General features: G+C 41.3%; 1 protein-coding gene across 2 annotated transcripts in view; it reads left to right on the forward strand.

Annotated features, from left to right (window-relative positions):
* KDM3B (lysine demethylase 3B) overlaps nt 1–18,884 on the forward strand; it is a 61,078-nt gene that overhangs the window by 27,146 nt on the left and 15,048 nt on the right. For both annotated transcript variants that reach the window (XM_036847151.1, XM_036847153.1), the window contains 5 exons: nt 3,117–4,353; nt 5,248–5,449; nt 9,303–9,517; nt 10,294–10,446; nt 18,025–18,132. In XM_036847151.1, the coding sequence (XP_036703046.1) occupies nt 3,117–4,353; nt 5,248–5,449; nt 9,303–9,517; nt 10,294–10,446; nt 18,025–18,132 (1,915 nt within the window). The remainder of the gene's footprint in view (nt 1–3,116; nt 4,354–5,247; nt 5,450–9,302; nt 9,518–10,293; nt 10,447–18,024; nt 18,133–18,884) is intronic.

Here is an 18,884-nt window from a genome sequence, read left to right on the forward strand (position 1 = left end):
ATATTTTCCTTTGAGGCTGGGCTGCTTTCTTTGATTTGATATGACCATGGAAGGTTGGTTTTTTCTTTCCCCTAAGTTAATCTTTTAAGTCTTACCTGGAAATTTTGATGGAGTTATTTCATCATTTCATATATTTTCCTTTGAGGCTGGGCTGCTTTCTATGATTTGATATGACCATAGAAGGTTGGGGGTTTTTTTTCCCCTAAATTAATCTTGTAAGCCTTACCTGGAAATTTTGACGGAATTAATCACAGTAGTATCCAGTTTACTATGTTCTTTATCTTACATGCATGTATTGTTGCTGAAAAGGAACTTTTGTTAAATACAAGTTAACATCAAGTTGGCTCCCCAGTCAAATTTGAAAGTGTCAAAATCAGTTCTTATAGTCTTTTGGTTCTTATTTTGGTCACCAAAGTATGATTTATGATGCTAGTCATATTTTTTTCAAACTGGCTGTTAATTCAAGCTGGAATATGAAATACAAATAAAATACTAAATGATTTTTTTAAATTATGTATAGGAAACTACTGTGTGCTAAGTACTGTATATTATAAACAAAGAAGTGAAATCCTGTTTGACGGAGCTCACATCCTAAAATGGAATCATTTTATAACAGTGTATAACAGTGCCATATAAAACATGGTATATACATTTCATCTTACTTCTTCCCCTCCCTAGCAAATGCAGTTTGTTAATCTCTAGTGTGCAGGGTTGGGGAGGAAGGTGAAGTGCCCAGGCAGAAGAGAAGGCCTGTAAATGCAAATTTCGCACTCTTCATGGTTTGTTCTCTGTTAGTTTACCAGCATTCCCAAGAGAACTAGGTGGGGATCTTATGTGGATTTCCAGTATGTGTAAGTCATCATATTGCCCAAATTGATTAAAATCAAATCCATGTCAAAGGCAGAGTAGATGTAAATGGGGATTACAAAATAGAACAAATACTACACTCTGCAAGAAGAGATCCACTGAATGCTGTTGTTCTTGGAGTAGCAAAGCTGAATAAATGAAATGTGGATCAAAGGGCATTTTCCAAACAGGTGTGAGAAATTTCTGTGACTGTATCTGTAACTTTGCTAATGTGTTAGCCTAGGTATTCTCTTGGAATATGATTTAAAAGTACAGAAATGGATGTTTCCATCATGAAATAGGGACACAGACCCCCAGGAAACTTCTTGCCCTAAAAAGTGTGTTGAAATCAGTTTGTCATCACTTTCTTATAAGAAGAGGATTTGAAATTTAATCATTTGAAGGAAATGAAAGACCATCCAAATTATTTTTCATTCATGTGTGTATTTATTTTTAAAGAGTAACTTTAGTAGTGAAACCTGAGATCCTTATGCTTATTCCTTGCAGTCATGCAGGTGTCAAGGCTCCTGGCGAAATTCTGGCAGTGAAACAACAGCGTAGCATCAGTGCTGTATCTGTCTATTCTCTTCTTTTTATTTGGAAGAGTTTAAGTCTGGTTGCTGGTTAGTGGGAAGGAAAAGAAGAATGAACTAAGTTTTTGACTGTTAAATGCACTGAAGCAGTCTCTGTAGCAGATGTCAGCTGGAGGCAAGCTGCAGGTGGTCTGCCTGGTTCTCATGCCTCTTTGCCACCCCAAAGAAAGTCCTAATGTAGACTCCTCTTGCGTATTTAAAGGAAACCTTAAATAAATTGAAATCCCCCCCCCCTTTTTTATAAATTTATTTATTTATTTATTTATTGGCTGCGTTGGGTTTTTGTTGCTGCGCGCGGGCTTTCTCTAGTTGTGGCTAGCAGGGGCTACTCTTTGTTGTGGAGCACGGGCTCTAGGCACGCAGGCTCAGTAGTTGTGGCGCATGGGCTTAGTTGCTCTGCGGCATGTGGGATCTTCCTGGACCAGGGCTCGAACCCGTGTCCCCTGCATTGGCAGGCGGATTCTTAACCACTGTGCCACCAGGGAAGCCCCCCCCTTTTTTTAACAACGCCCTTTTATTTATCTGGCATAAATTTTTTTAAATTATGGTAAAGTAACACATAACATAAAATTTACCACTCACACCATTTGAAGTATACAGTACTGTGGCATTATACGTTCACAGTGTTATGCAACCATCACCACTCTCTAGTTAAAGGAATTTTCTTCTCCCCAAAAAGAAACTGCATATCCATTAAGCAGTCATGGAATAATTTTTATTTCCAAGTATTACATAAGTGCTTGTACCTACCTATGGATATTTCTCTGTATTACGCACATATATGGGTGTGTAATATACCATATGAAAGTGATTATAACCCTTCTTTATGTATACATCCTTCTTTATTCAAATGCAGAAGTTAGCATTTTTAAGGTATTAAAAAAAGTGTTTTTTCATTCTCCAATTTGTTATGCTGAATGCTTTTATTTGGTGGGTGTATCAGTGTCTACAGTTTTCCACTGTGGAGACTTGTTAGATCCTAATGATAACAGAAGGGTTCAGTAACTGGTATGCCTTCTATAATTTAGCACCTTTAGGTCTAACTTTAATTGAAACAGATAATTCAACTTTTAGGTTGACTTGCACCCATAAATAAATGGCCAAATTCCAAAAGGGTCCATCTTGGTGAGTTTCGGACTAATAAAGAAAATACTTTTCCTTAATGTACAGTGGGCTTGTCATAGGGCTGAAGTCGCTTTTGTAAGATGGGCAATTTGCAATGGCTTAAATAAACCGAAACTTTAACCATAGCCCCTAAGGTCTTTGAGATAGATTAATATTACAGGGTCACTAGTAATATTTCACTATATTTCAGAGTAAAAGCTGATGTCCATTGGGGAGCCCTTTTCTTCAGTTCCTGGCGGAGTCTTCATTTCAAAATAGATACTTAGAAGCCTACACAGCCTCCAAGTGCTTTGACAACCAGTTGGCTAACAACCAAGGGAATGGCAGGATATCATTCATCCTGCCATCTCTAGCTTACCTTGCTAAAGATCCCCTCTGTGCTGTCTGTGGCAGTTTTCTTCCCTGGTGAAATATAGGTATAAGAACAGTTTTCCTGGAATTGTAGGAGAGAAAAGTTGATTGACCCACAGGAAATGTTGGCCTAGGTCCAAGAAGATATCGTAAGGTTGTCAAGAGACATCACTAACTCAGGCTATCTTCTCTTCTTTTCAGAATTCAAGAAATTCTGTTCTGGCCTCTTCTGGATTTGGAGCATCTCTCCCGAGTTCATCACAAGCTTTGACTTTTGGAAGTGGAAGGAGCCAGTCCAATGGGGTTCTAGCCACAGAGAACAAACCTTTGGGCTTCTCTTTTGGCTGTAGCTCTGCACCAGAGTCTCAGAAAGACTCTGATCTCTCCAAAAACTTGTTTTTTCAATGCATGTCCCAAACTTTACCCACCAGTAACTACTTCACTACCGTTTCAGAGAGTTTGGCTGATGATTCCTCCAGTCGAGACTCATTCAAACAAAGCCTTGAGAGCCTATGTAAAGGAAGATCCTCTCTTGGAGCAGACTCTAAATCAGGCTCTAAGGCTGGAAGCTCTGTGGATCGGAAAGTGCCTGCAGAGTCCATGCCCACCCTCACGCCAGCCTTCCCACGGAGCCTCCTAAATGCCCGCACCCCAGACAGTCATGAAAATCTATTTTTACAACCCCCTAAACTGTCCCGAGAAGAGCCTCCTAACCCTTTCTTGGCATTTGTGGAGAAAGTTGAACATAGCCCTTTCAGCAGCTTTGCATCTCAGGCATCAGGTAGCTCTTCCTCTGCTACCACTGTCACCTCCAAGGCAGCACCCAGCTGGCCCGAGTCTCACTCCTCTACAGATTCAGCATCTTTAGCAAAGAAGAAAACCCTCTTCATCACAACTGACTCCTCCAAACTGGTGTCTGGTGTTCTGGGCTCAGCTCTTACCACTGGGGGGCCAAGCCTCTCTGCCATGGGGAATGGCCGGTCCAGTTCACCCACCAGCAGCCTCACCCAGCCCATTGAGATGCCTACTCTCTCCTCTAGCCCCACAGAGGAGAGACCAACTGTGGGGCCTGGGCAGCAGGACAATCCTCTCCTTAAAACCTTTAGTAACGTCTTTGGCAGGCACTCAGGCAGCTTTCTGTCCTCCCCAGCAGATTTTTCACAGGAGAACAAAGCTCCTTTTGAAGCTGTGAAAAGGTTCTCACTGGATGAGCGAAGCTTGGCTTGCAGACAAGACTCAGACTCCAGTACCAATAGCGACCTGTCAGACTTGAGCGACTCTGAGGAGCAGCTGCAAGCCAAGACTGGCCTGAAGGGGATTCCGGAGCACCTGATGGGGAAGCTGGGCCCCAATGGGGAGCGCAGTGCTGAGTTGTTGCTGGGAAAAGGCAAAGGGAAGCAGGCCCCCAAGGGCCGGCCTCGGACTGCCCCCTTGAAAGGTGATCCTGCTGGGGTTATACGTAGGCTTGGCTCTGGCACTAGCTTTAAATGCTTGTTGTGCTCTTGGGCAGCAGAGGCCCTCTCTTTGATGGAAAGTTCTATAATCTCATAGAATTACATAGTCAAAAGGGCGCAGTAGGGGCCCCTCATCAGACCTTCTGGTTCAGGGCAGGATTGATCTATACCAGTACTGTAAGAGGGGTATCTGTCCTGTGTAATGATAATCCCAAAAAGTCTTGATAGTCTGTTATTTTCGGTCAGGAACTCTTTTCTTGTGTATTTCTCCTGCCTTTGGCTCTTCCTCTTTTATTTACTTAGGCGAGTTACTCAGTACTAGTCTTCATTCTCACATCGCAGCCTTTAGTAGAGTTGATGAAGCAAAGAGAGCCAGTCCTCAGTTTGCTCCTCTCTGTCACATATATATGGTTTTAACACCTCTTCCAAAAACTGTTAACTCCTGTGGAGTGAGGTTATGGTCCAAAATTGTATAAGGGCAAGTGTCTAAGAGAAAGTCTGATGGTAAAAGTCGCCATTCTCCTTAGGATTTGGTATCCCATGGGAGCCCCAAGAGTTCTTGATTAGTAGAACAGTCATATCCTGAGGGGCTAGTGGCAAGAGGCTTCTGCCGTCTTGAGTTTTCCTCACCCATGCTCAGAGTTGTTTTGTTGTCATGGGGTACTTCCCAGAAATTCTCCATGGTCTTTAGCTCCTAGTTGAAGCCTTTGTTCCCTGTGCTCCTTTTCTGTCAAGGATGGACCTGATGGGCTCATGCCCATTCAGTGCAAGGAGGAGTGACTCAGGTCAGGACAAGTGACTGTCCCCAGGAGGATTATGTTATTGAGTCTCATTTAAACCTTTCATGACCAACCATTTCTCCCCCTCCCTTGCCACAGTTGGCCAGTCAGTGCTGAAAGATGTGAGCAAAGTGAAGAAGCTGAAGCAGTCCGGAGAGCCCTTCCTGCAGGATGGGTCGTGCATCAATGTAGCCCCTCATCTGCACAAGTGTCGTGAGTGCCGCCTGGAGCGGTATCGGAAGTTTAAGGAACAAGAGCAAGATGATTCCACTGTGGCTTGCCGCTTCTTTCACTTCCGGAGGTACCCAGACTCCTCTCTTCATCTCCTTCCCAGTTTCGTTAGGGACACTTAACTTCCACTCTTTCTCTGAATCGGTAAACATATCTCACCATCTTTTTATTGTTTTCCTAAATTACATTGCTCTCAGAGTCTGTGCTAAGGTTCTGCCATCCCATTAGTGGCCACTTAGTTGTTTGGATTGTGAAATGATATGTGACTTTGTCCTTAGAGAATTGAAATTGAACAATCTCACCTGCTGCCCCCTGAGCTGTGTTGAGTTATTCCTAACTTGGGTTCCATTTGAAACCAGTGGTGTGAGCAGAAGGATGCCATTTTGTGTCGTAGATCTGCCTGACCACTTACTCCTCTTTAGTGCTAGAGTAACTTGAGTCCGCTAGGGAGAAGGGGAAGTAAGATGAGGAGATAATGTGAAATAGAGATAACTGTTGAAAATCCTAGGAATATCCCTTGCTTTTACCAAACAACAGCTATTTAGTCACTTTTCTTCTGCTTGATAAACTTAGAAGAGGAATTTCTTCTAAGCAATCATTCAGGTGTCCTTAGTTTTTTAAATAAAGAAATCCAGGTGGTTTATCCATGTGGCATGGATTCACTTATTCAGCAAATATTTATTGAGCACTTAATGTGTGCCAGCCATTGTTGTGGGCATTGAGGATTAAACAGTACATGAAACCATCAAATTCCTGCCCTCAGGAGGCTTGTTGGGGACGCAGAGAGTAAATAAGAAAAAAAAGGTTAAAGGTTAAATATATAGTATGTCAGTCTGTAATAACTGTGAGGAAGAAAAAAGAGGGAAAGAGGATTGAAGTGTGGGGAGGCTAGAGAGGCTACAGTTTATTTTTATTTATTTATTTATTTTTATATCTTTATTGGAGGAGGCTACAGTTAAATAGGATGGCTTGATGGAGGAATTCCCCGGTCGTCCAGTGGTTAGGACTCCATGCTTCCACTGCAGGGAGCACAGGTTTGATCCCTGGTTGGGGAACTAAGATCACATGCCACGTGGCAAGGCCAAAAAAAAAAAAAAAGGATGACTTGAGAAAGTGAGTTTTGACTAAAGACCTGAAGGAGGGGAGGGGACTGAGCCACGCATTCTTCTGGGAGACAAGTATTTGAGATAGAGGGCACAGCAACAGCAACTGTCTTGAGGCTGGAATATTTCTAGTGTGTTCATGGAGCTAGGGTGGGTAAAAGAGAGTAAGCAAGGGGGGGAAAAGAGTGAAGTCAAAGAGTTAATGATAGGTCCAGATTCTAAAGGGCTACTCTTAAGGGCCCTGGCTTTTATGCTGAAGAAGCAGTTGTTGGAGATTTTGAGCTGATGAGTAACACTGATGAATGTTTTAAAGGATCACTGTGACTACCTTCTTGAGAGTAGATTATATTGAGGCAAAAGCAGGGAGAAATTAGGAGAATATTGGAATTATCCAGGTGAGAAATGATGGTGGCTTAGTGTAGGGAGGTATTAATAGAGGTGATGAGAAGTGGTTAAATTAAGGATATATTTTGAAGGTAGAGCCACATGCTTTTCTGATGGATTGCATGTGGGATATGAAAGAAAGGAGTCAAAGATGATTTTACGGCTTCTGGCCTGAAAACTGGAAGAATGGAATTGCCATTTACTGGTAAGGTGATTTCTCAGGGAAAAGTGGGTTTGAGGAGGAAAATGGGGAGTTTTAATTAGTTAATTTATTTATTAATTTATTTTTTATTTTTATTTATTTATTTTGGGTTGTGTTCGGTATTTGTTGTGGTGTGCGGGCTTCTCATTGTGGTGGCTTCTCTTGTTGTGGAGCACGGGCTCTAGGTGCACGGGCTTCAGTAGTTGCAGCACGTGGGCTTCAGTAGTTGTGGTGCGTGGGCTCAGTAGTTGTGGCTCACAGGCTTTGTTGCTCCACAGCATGTGGGGTCTGCCCGGACCAGGGATCAAACCCATGTCCCCTGCATTGGCAGGAGGATTCTTAACCACTGCGCCACCAAGGAAGTGCGGGAGTTTTAATTTAGATATGTTAAATTAGAGATGCCTATTAGATTTCCAAGTAGAGATGTTGAAAGGGCAGCTGGGGAATTCCCTGGTGGTCCCATGGTTAGGACTCTGCCTTCTCATTACCAAGGACCCAGGTTCAATCCCTGGTCAAGAAATTAAGATCCCACAAGCTGCGTGGTGCGCCCAAAAAAAAAAAAAAAAAGAAAGGAAAGAAAGAGCAGCTGGATATACAACTCCAGAGTTGAGGGAAGAAGTCCAAGCTGGAGATAAAAATGTGGATGTCACTGGGTATTTAAAGCTGTGAGTCTAACTGAGATCACTTAAGGAGTCAAAGTCTAGGCAGAGAAGAGAAGTAATCCAAGGACTGAGTTCTGAAGCTCTCCAGCATTTAGAGATGGGAAAGATGAGGAGGAACTACTAAAGGAGGCTGAGAAAGAACAGCCAGTGAGGTATCCTGGAAGACAACTGAAGAAAGTGTTTCTGGTAAGGAATTATGAACTCCGGCAAATGTTGGTGATTGGGAGGGGTCAGTTAAGGACTGAAAATGACCATTGGATATAACAAGGGGGAATGACCTTGTCAAAAACAGTTTTGGGACTTCCCTGGCGGTCCAGTGGTTAAGACTCCACACTTCCACTGCAGGGGGCACGGGTTCGATCCCTGATCAGGGAACTAAGATCCCACATGCTGCGTGGCATGGCACAAAAAAAACAAAACCAATTTTGGTAGATTGGTGGGAGAAAGCCTGAATGACGTGGATTAAGAGAAAATAAAAGGAAAAGGAACTGGTGACTGTCAGTATAGACAACTCTTTTAAGAAACTGCTCTTACAAACTGATAAATGGAGGAGGTGGGTGTGGGATCAAGGGGATTTTTGAGATAGCACGTTCAAATACTGACAAGAGTGATTCAGTAGAGAGGAAAATAGATGATGTAGAAGAGAGAATTAGTGGAGGGATGCCTATGCAAGAGGATAGGATGTAGAACATAGGTGGAGAGGTTGGGTTGGTCTTCACTGGTACCTAGTTCATCCATAGTAGCAGAAGATGAAATGGAGTACATGGGGCCAGTGACAGGAATGTGTGGTAGTGTGGTGGTGGAAGCTTGTGGGAATTCTCTTCTGGCTCCTTGCGGAATTTTTTCAGTGAAATACTTAACAAGGTCCTTGTGGGGAAAGTAATACCGGACGTTTGAAAAGAAAGGAGAAGATATTAAACAGGCATCTAGGAGAGGGAGCACACCAGGAAACTGTATTGTGGCTGCCAGGCAATATTAAGGGTTCACGTGAGTAGACATGAATTTCAAGTGTGACAGTGAGGCTTCCCTAGTGGCGCAGCAGTTGAGAATCTGCCTGCCAATGCAGGGGATACGGGTTTGATCCCTGGTCCGGGAAGATCCCACATGCCGCAGAGCAACTAAGCCTGTGTGCCACAACTACTGAGCCTTTGCTCTAGAGCCCGTGAGCCACAACTACTCAGCCCGTGTGCCACAACTACTGAAGCCCACGCGCCTAGAGCCCATGCTCTACAACGAGAGAAGCCATCGCAATGAGAAGCCATCGCAATGAGAAGCCCACGCACTGCAACAAAGAGTAGCCCCTGCTCACCGCAACTAGAGAAAGCCCACATGCAGCAACAAAGACCCAACACACTGGGGACAGCTTTTTAAAGAACCCAGACCTACTAGGTGTTAACAAGCCTTCCTATTAGTGCATACTCTGTTGGTCTAACACAGTGAAATTTCTTAACTCAGTCTGATTCCTGTTATGTCTCATTTAATTTCTTTTAGATCCTAGGATTTTAAGTGTGTGTTGGTTTGCATGGTTGCTGCTATTTACTATGTATTTGACTGTGTACATTCCTGTCTCAGGTTGATCTTCACTCGAAAGGGGGTACTCCGAGTGGAGGGGTTTCTGAGTCCCCAGCAAAGTGACCCTGATGCCATGAACCTGTGGATTCCCTCTTCCTCCCTAGCAGAAGGAATAGACCTAGAAACCTCAAAATACATTCTTGCCAACGTTGGAGACCAGTTCTGCCAGCTTGTGATGTCTGAGAAGGAGGCCATGATGATGGTGGAGCCACACCGTAAGGCACCCTCTTACTTGTCTTCCAGTCAGTTCTAGGTGGAAACTCATTTTCTTTTGCTTAAAGGGAGGTGTGGAAGGAGTGGCAGGTGGCATTTTCTATGGATGAAGTAAGACCAATAAAACTTCTCTTTGTAGTAAACTAAATAGCTGAAGTCATACCTGTATCCAGTAGTCCTCATTCTTTTAGTCTTTGGCAGTTAACAAACTAAAAATTCCTTCCCTGTTTGTCTTTCATTGTTGTAGCACAGTTGCCATAATTTACATTTTGATCCCTGTTTGGGTTTGATTCACGCTGAATATTTTCAGTTTGCTTTGAACTAATTTGTGTTAGTATGTAATACTTGATGGTTTGTGAATAGATGAAGTGCTACTGGTTGTTGTGTTTCATACCTAGAACCCACATTATTCAGACATTTATGATATTTCCATGTCTATGAGATACTATACCCTATTTCTAGACCAAGGAATATTGTACTATGAAATTATGCCCTACACTTTAAGAGAAGAATCCTCTTGTTTCAAAATTCCCGAAATTGAAAATTTTATAGTATCTTAAATGACAACATGTGGCATTCATTCTCATTGACACTTGTTCAGAAATATTAGAAATTCCATGTATTTTGTTTCTCTTACAATTATAGAAATACAGACTTCATGAACCTTTGAGTTTAATTGCTAGACAAAACACTTGAGTAGAAATCAGTGGGTCTGGGATCTTTTGCTGTTGCTCAGGATGGTCAGTGCCAACAGTATTCCTCTTCCTTTTTCCACCAGAGAAAGTGGCATGGAAGCGAGCAGTGCGTGGTGTACGGGAGATGTGTGATGTATGTGAAACAACTCTCTTCAACATCCACTGGGTTTGTCGCAAATGCGGATTTGGGGTCTGCCTTGACTGTTACAGGCTCAGGAAAAGCCGACCACGCAGTGGTGAGCAAATATTGTCCTGTGTAGTTCTAAAGGTAAACTGTCAGTGGAGGTGTGGACTTGGAAATTGAAGCAGAAATGGGTTTGCGCCTCCTCTTTAGCTGTTTAGCTTCATTTATGTTTTGTCACATTGTGAGGTCTTAAAATTGCCAATACTCCAGCCTAACTGGAAAGGTTAAAACAAGCCAAGAAGAGTAAATCTTCATCTTCCCTGGTTGTTTTTTTTTAAATAACATCTTTTTTTGAGATATAATTCATATGCTGTAAAATTCACCCTTTTAAAATGTACAGTTCAAAGGTTTTTAGTATATTCTCAAGGTTATATGTCATCACCATAGTATAGTATATTCTCAAGGTTATATAGTAATTTCGTTTTCATTGTTCCAAAAAGAAACTTCACAGCCATTAGCAGTCACTCCCCATTCCTCCCCCTCCTTAGGCCTTGGTAACCACTAATCTACTTACTGTCTATATAGATTTGCCTATTCTGTACATGTCATATAAATGGAATCATACAATATTTGGCCTTCTGTGACTGGCCTCTTTAACTTAGCATACTGTTTCAAAGTTTCATCCATGTTATAGCACCTAATTCATTCCTTTGTATTGCCAGGTAATATTCCACTGTATGATATACTACATTTTCTCCATCCATTCATAAGTCAATGGACATTTAGGTTGTTTCTACTTTGGGCTGTTATGAATAATGCCACTAGGAACATTTGTGTACAAGTTTTTGTGTGAACATATGTTTTCATTTTTTTTGAGGATATACCTAGTAGTGGGACTGATGGGGCATATGGCAGTTCTATTTTTAACCCTTTCAGAAACTGCCAAACTGTATTCCAAAGTAGCTGCACCATTTTATAATTCCACCAGCAATGTACGAGGATTCCAGTTTTTCTACATCCTTGTCAACACTTGTTATTAAATGTCTTTAATTGTAGCCATCATAGTGGCTATGAAGTAGTATATCATTGTGTGTGTGTGTGTGTGTGTGTGTTTTAATAAATTTATTTATTTATTTATTTATTTATTTATGGCTGCATTGGGTCTTCATTGCTGCACACGGGCTTTCTCTAGTTGCGGCGAGTGGGGGCTACTCTTTGTTGTGGTGCGCGGGCTTCTCATTGTGGTGGCTTCTCTTGTTGCGGAGCATGGGCTCTAGGCGCGCAGGCTTCAGTAGTTGTGGAGCGCGGGCTTCAGTAGTTGTGTCTCGTGGGCTCTGGAGCACAGGCTCAGTAGTTGCAGCGCACGGGCTTAGTTGCTCCATGGCATGTGGAATCTTCCCAGACCAGAGCTCGAACCCGTGTCCCCTGCATTGGCAGGCGATTCTTAACCACTGCACCACCAGGGAGGTCCCTCACTGTGTGGTTTTGACTTGCATTTCCCAGATGACTACTTATGTTGAGCATCTTTTCATATGCTTATTGGCCCTATGTTTATCTTCTTTGGAAAAATGTCTATTCAAATCCTTTGCTTCACTTTGTTTTTGCTTTACCTTATTGCCCACCAAGAATCCTCCTTGGCCCTTGACTTCCTCATTCTTCCCTCTTCTAAGATACAGTGTAACCATTGTAACAGTGGTTTTAGAGCTTAGGCTACTGGGATCTGAATCCTACTTGCACACATTATTATACCAACTATGGTATCTTGGGCTAGCTACTTAACCCCTCAAAACCTCAGTTTCCTTGTCTATAAAACAAAGATAATATGAGTATGTCCCTCACAGCATTGTTTTGAGGATTAAATGAGATGACGTATGTAAAGTGGTTAACACAGGGCCTGACATCCACTAGGTTCTACATGTTAATGGAGCTAAGATCTTCCATTTTTGCCCATGAAAGATTAACTTCTGCACAAATTGCCCTCCTGCCATAAACAACAAGAAAACCAGACAAAATATATGAAACCACAATTTCAGATATTAGACAACAGGCAGTTTGAGTCTGTGTTCCCTAAGAAAAGGGAAGAAATAAGGTGAATCTTACAGTTGCCCCAGTTTACTGCTTGGAGGCAGTTTCCATCCTGTACCACAGGGAAAGGTAACTAATATAGAGTTTAGCAGTCTCATGAGTTGAGACAGAGATCAGAATCTGTGAAGAATAAGGTAGTGTACTACAGCTACAGGTTACAGCTACACAGAGAGAACACCAGAGATCTGTGGAGAAATCGTCTAAATTTTTTTTGTCTTATAGTGATCTGCACATGCATAAGATGAAACTTTTCTCAAGGCAGTCAACTGAGTAGTATACAGAACTGACACTTTGTATTCCCACCAGCCAGAGTGGAGAGACACTGGATAGAGTTCAAAAGAGTCACACCCTTAGTAGTAAGACTAATGTTGTCCCAGAATACAGGCTGCTCTGGACCTGCCATAATGAAGTGTAAAGCAAGCCTTGGAAGGATCAAATTCATCTACAAGTTACTTAGTTATATGCCACACTAAAACCAAACATTCTTTAAAGGATTACAACAAAATCCAGTACTCTGAACATAAAACTCACAAAGCTCTGCATTCAGTGAAGAATGATCAGGTATACAGAAAAGCAGAATAATATGACCAATAATCTGGAAAAAAGAAAAAAAAAACTATCTGTAGAACAAATCCAGAAATGACAGTAGTGATGGAATTATTGTACAAGGACCTAAAACAGCTATTATAAAACTTTTAAATATGCTTGGACATAAAGGAAAACACAATGAGAAAAACAGAAGACATGTAACAGACCCAAATGAAACTTCTTGAGATGAAAAATATCTCCCCCCAAAAATTACACTAGGTGGCAGATTAGATACTCCAGAAGAAACAGTGAGCTTGAAGACAGCAATAGAAACTATAAAAGCTAAGCACAGAGAGAAGAAAGAAATTTATAAGTTGAAGAGTGGATTGTTGAACTACAGGATATATTGGGCAGTCTCCAAAACTTATAAATGGAGTTCCAGAAAGAGAAAGAGCAGGAGGGCAGAGACAGAAAAAATATTTGAACAAATAAAGCCAAAAATTTTCCAAATTTGATGAAAAAGCTATAACACCACAAATCCAACAATAACCCTCAAACAGAAAATACGTTAAGAAAACCACACCGGGGCTTCCCTGGTGGCGCAGTGGTTAAGAATCACCTGGTAATGCAGGGGACACGGGTTTGAGCCCTGGTCCAGGAAGATCCCACATGCCGCGGAGCAACTAAGCCCGTGCGCCACAACTACTGAGCCTGTGCTCTAGAGCCCACGAGCCACAACTACTGAGCCCGCGTGCCACAACTACTGAAGCCTGCGTGCCTAGAGCCCGTGCTCCACAGCAAGAGAAGCCACCACAATGAGAAGCCACCACAATGAGAAGCCCACGCACTGCAATGAAGAGTAGCCCCCATTCACCGCAACTAGAGAAAGCCCCGCGCAGCAACAAGGACCCAACTCAGCCAAAAATAAATAGATAGACAGATAGATAGATAGATAGATAAATTTATTCATAAAAAAAAAGAAAAGAAAACCACACCAGGGGCTTCCCTGGTGGCGCAGTGGTTAAGAATCCGCCGCCAATGCAGGGAACATGGGTTTGAGCCCTGGTCCGGGAAGATCCCACATGCCGTGGAGCAACTATGCCCATGCGCCACAGCTTTCAAGCCTGTGCTCTAGAGCCCGCGAGCTACAACTACTGAGCCCATGCACCACAACTACTGAAGCCCATGCATCTAGAGCCCGTGCTCTGCAACAAGCAAAGCCACCACAATGAGAAGCCTGCACACCGCAATGAAGAGTAGCCCCCGCTCGCCACAACTAGAGAAAGCCTGTGCACGGTAACAAAGACCCAATGCAGGCAAAAATAAATAAAAATAATAAATAAATTAAAAGAAAACCACACCAAAGCACATCATAATCACTTACCGAAAAACAGTGATAAAGAGAAAAGCTGAAAAGCACCAGATGAAAAAAGGCACATTATGTAATAAAGATAAGAATGATAGCTAACTTGTCAGAAACCTGTACACCAGAGACAATGGAACAGTATTTTAAGGTGCTGAAAACAAACCTATTAACCTAGAATTCATACCAGTGAAAATATCTTTCAAGAGTGAAATAGTTTTTCAGACGTGGAAAAGTGATAGAATTCATCACCAGCAGATCCATGCTACAAAGTTAAAGGTAGTTACTCAGGCAGAAGAAAATGATACAATGTGGAAATTTGGATTTACACAAAGGAGTGAAGAATATCCTACGTGGTAAATATGCAGGTACATATAAAAGACTTTTTTTCTTAATCTTTTAAAAAGATAATTGTTTAAAGCAAAAGTAGTAACAGTGTATTGTGGGGTTTATAATTTAAGTAAAACTAAAATATGTAATAACAGCACAAAGGAAAGGAGGGGAAAATGGAAGTATTGTTTTGTAAGGGTCTTAACACTGTGAAGTGTTACAGCATTTGAAGATAGACTGTGATAAGTTAAAGATACTGCAAACTCTAAAACAAACCAAAAAAATTAAGAGATATAGCCACTAAGCCAAAAATGGAAACAAAATCATATTATAAAAAGTAATTAATTCAAAAGGAGGAAAAATGAAACCAAAAAATGGTACAAATAAACAGATATACAGTATATCTTGTATTCAGATTTCTTGGAGTGGATAGCACAATTACCAAAAAAAAAAGCCTAAGAAGGTTTTTTGGGGGCATGATAAAGAAAAGTTGAAACACTGAACTAGGTATAGATAGGGACATCTTATATAATGTGAAAGACTGTATTTTTCCCCCTAGGATCAGGTACAAAGCAAGGATGTCCACTCTTCACAACTTCTATTCAACATTGAACTGGAGTTACTAGTCAGCATGAAGAAATAAAAGACAAGGAAAAGCATAATAATAATAATAATAAAAGGCACATAGCTTGGAAAGAAATAAAATGGTTTTTATTCTCAGATGACATGATCATCTATATAGAAAATCCCAAGAAATCTACAGTAAAGCTACCAGAACTAATAAATGAGTTTAGCAAGACTGCAGGATACAAAGTCAACATAACAAAATTCAGTTCTATTTCTGTATGATGTCAGTGAACAATTAGGGATAGATTTAGCAAATGTGTAAAAGACACATGTACTGAAGACTACAACATATTGCTAAGAGAAATTAAATGCTAAATAAATGGACAGATGTACTGTATTCACGGATAGAAGATTGAATATTAAGATGTCAGTTCTTCCAAATTGATCTGTAATTAAGTGCAATTCCAATCAAAATCCCAATAGGCCTTTTTGTAGAAATTGACGAGTTGTTTCTAAAATTTATATGAAATACAAAGGACCTAGAATAACCAAAATTTTGAAAAAGAAGAATGAAGTGGGAGGATTTATACTACTTCATTTTAAGACTTTGTATAAAGCTACAGTAATCAAGACACTATGGTTAGTACAACAGAACAGAGTCTAGAAGTAAACCCACTCATATACATTCAACTGATTAGCTGCAAAGGTGCCAAGGTAATTGAATGGGAAAAGATAGTCCTTTCACAAATGGTACTGAAATAACTGTATATACATATTCAAATAATCAAATGAACTATTTTTATTCACATTATATACAAAAAACTAACTCTAGTAAATCATAGACCTAAACATAAAAGTTAAAACTCTAAAACCTCTAGGAAAAAAATAGAAGACCTTTGTGTCCTTGGGTTACATAAATATTTCTTAGGTAAGACACAAAAAACAAAAGAAAAATTAATATCATCAAATTTGAAAACTGTCTTCAAAAGACATTAAGTAAATGAAAAGGCAAGCCACATAGTGGGAGAAAAGATTCACTGATCACATATTTGCTAAAGAACTTGCATTTATAATAAAGACCTCTTAAAACTCAATAACAAGACAAAAAAACCAGTTGTTTTTTTTTAATTTTTTTTTTTAATATAAATTTATTTATTTATTTTTGGCTGCTTTGTGTCTTCATTGCTGCGCATGGGCTTTCTTTTTAGTTGCAGTGAGTGGGGGCTACTGTTCTTTGCAGTGCACATGCTTCTCTTTGCGGTGGCTTCTCTTTGTTGCAGAGCACGGGTTCTAGGCATGCGGCCTTCAGTAGTTGTGGCAGGCAGGCTCAGTAGTTGTGGCTCGCGGGCACTAGGGCGCAGGCTCAGTAGTTGTAGCTCGCGGGCGCTAGGGCGCAGGCTCAGTAGTTGTGGCACTTGAGCTTAGTTGCTCCACGGCATGTGGGATCTTTCTGGACCAGGGATCAAACCCCTGTCCCCTGCATTGGCAGGCAGATTCTTAACCACTGCCACCAGGGAAGTCCCTACTTTTTAAATTTATTTATTTTTGGCTGCGTTGGGTCTTTGTTACTGCTCTCAGGCTTTCTCTAGCTGCGGAGAGCGGGGGCTACTCTTCGTTGCGGTGCGCGGGCTTCTCATGCGGTGGCTTCTCTTGCTGCGGAGCACAGGCTCTAGGTACGCGGGCTTCAGTAGCTGTGGCACGTGGGCTCAGTAGTTGTGGTGCATGGGCTTAATTGCTCTGCAGCATGTGGGATCTTCCCGGACCAGGGCTCAAACTCATGTCCCCCGCATTGGCAGGCGGATTCTTAACCACTGCGCCACCAGGGAAGGCGCCACCAGGGAAGTCCCCACCAAAACCCAGTTTTTAAATGGGCAAAATATTTGAACAGATATCAAAGAAGATAGATCAATGGAAAATAATCACATGGGAAAAAACTATCATTACTTACTAGGGAAATGCAAATTAAAACCATAATGAGAAACCACCAACCCCACTAGGATGGCTAAAATTTTAAAAACTGAGAGTACAAAAGTGCTGTCAAGGATATGGAGCAACTAAAACTTATTAAACATTGCTGATAGTAATGCAATTTGGTACCATCACTTTGGAAAACAGTATAGCCATTTCTTTATAAATTTAGACATAAACTAGCATTCCACTTCTAGGTATTTCCAAGAGAAATGAAAATATGTCCACACAAAGGCTTGTACTTGAATGTTTGTAGCACTTTATTCATAATAGCCAATAATGGGAAACAATCCAACTATTTACCAGCTGGTAAGTGGGTAAACACAATAAGGTACATCCATACTATGGAACAGCACTCAGACATAAAAAGATATGAATTACTGATAAATCCAACAATATGGATGAATCTCAAAATCACTGCTAAATGAAAGAAGCCCAACACAAATGACAAATGACATGCCATATGTTTCCAGTGATATGAAATTCTAGAAGAAGCAAAACTTTAGTGTTAGAAAGTTGGTCGTTGGTGGCCAGGGGTTGAGGAAAGGGTATTGACTGTAAAGGGCTGAAGGGAACTTCAGGAAGGGATAGAAAAGTTCTAAATCCTGAATGTAGTACTGTTTCTACAACTATATACATTTGTCTAAATTCATTGAAGTGTACACTTTAAATTGTTGAATTAATTTTATGTAAATTGCACCTCAGTGTAGCAGTATTTTTAAAAGTTAGCTGTTATCTTCTTTGACCCATGAAAAAATTGGCCTATAAAGTCTGAAACTCTGACTTACTGATAGAGATACATCTTGTGACCCTCATAAAATAAGTAAAGTCATTTCATTTCTGTTTCAGAGACAGAAGAGATAGGTGATGAAGAGGTTTTCTCCTGGTTGAAGTGTGCAAAGGGACAGTCCCATGAACCAGAGAATCTCATGCCCACACAGATCATCCCTGGCACAGGTAAAGGAATTCCTTTTTTAGATTTGGTGGGGGAAAAAAGATGTTTTTAATTGAGCTATAATTTACACACCATAATATTTGGTAAAATGGTTTATCTCAGCTTGACTCTTTTTAAGCCTCACTAGATTTCCCTGAGAATTTGAATCTTCAGAAATGTTAGATTGTATGCAGCCACTGCACCCACTTTGCCTCACCTTTCTGGGTGGAGGGGTTGGTTGCTTTTCAGATGTCATTTTACATTCCTATGGTCGGCAGGACCAGAATAGAAAAAGTCAGTCCGGGAATTCCCTGGTGGTCCAGTGGTTAGGACGCTGTGCTCTCACTGCCGAGGGCCCGGGTTCAGTCCCTGGTCGGGGAACTAAGATCTCACAAGCCGTGTGGCCCAGCAAAAAAAAAAAAGAAAGAAAGAAAAAGCCAGTCCCCTGGCTTCCAGAAAGACCTTTGGTTCTAGGTTTATAAAAATCCAGCTGAAGCTAATCAAAGCTCTTGAATCCATGAAGAAGGCAGCTTAACAGTAGGAATGAATGGTCATGTGGCAGCTTACTTCATTGATTCCTCCAGATAGTCTGTTTCCAGCTTCCACACTTCCATTAACATACACACACTGAAGTTGGTGAATCCTCTGCCTATATTCTTCTCCACTTTGGGGAGCCACCCCCTGGATCTTTATAACCCAGTGCATCAGAGCAGAAGACCTCCCTGAGTGCAGTGGTCAGATGCCTGCTCCCTGCTGATCTAAGCATTGGTTAAAT

The sequence above is a fragment of the Balaenoptera musculus genome, chromosome 3 (genome assembly GCF_009873245.2).
Source record: "Balaenoptera musculus isolate JJ_BM4_2016_0621 chromosome 3, mBalMus1.pri.v3, whole genome shotgun sequence".
NCBI classification, from domain to species: domain Eukaryota; kingdom Metazoa; phylum Chordata; class Mammalia; order Artiodactyla; family Balaenopteridae; genus Balaenoptera; species Balaenoptera musculus.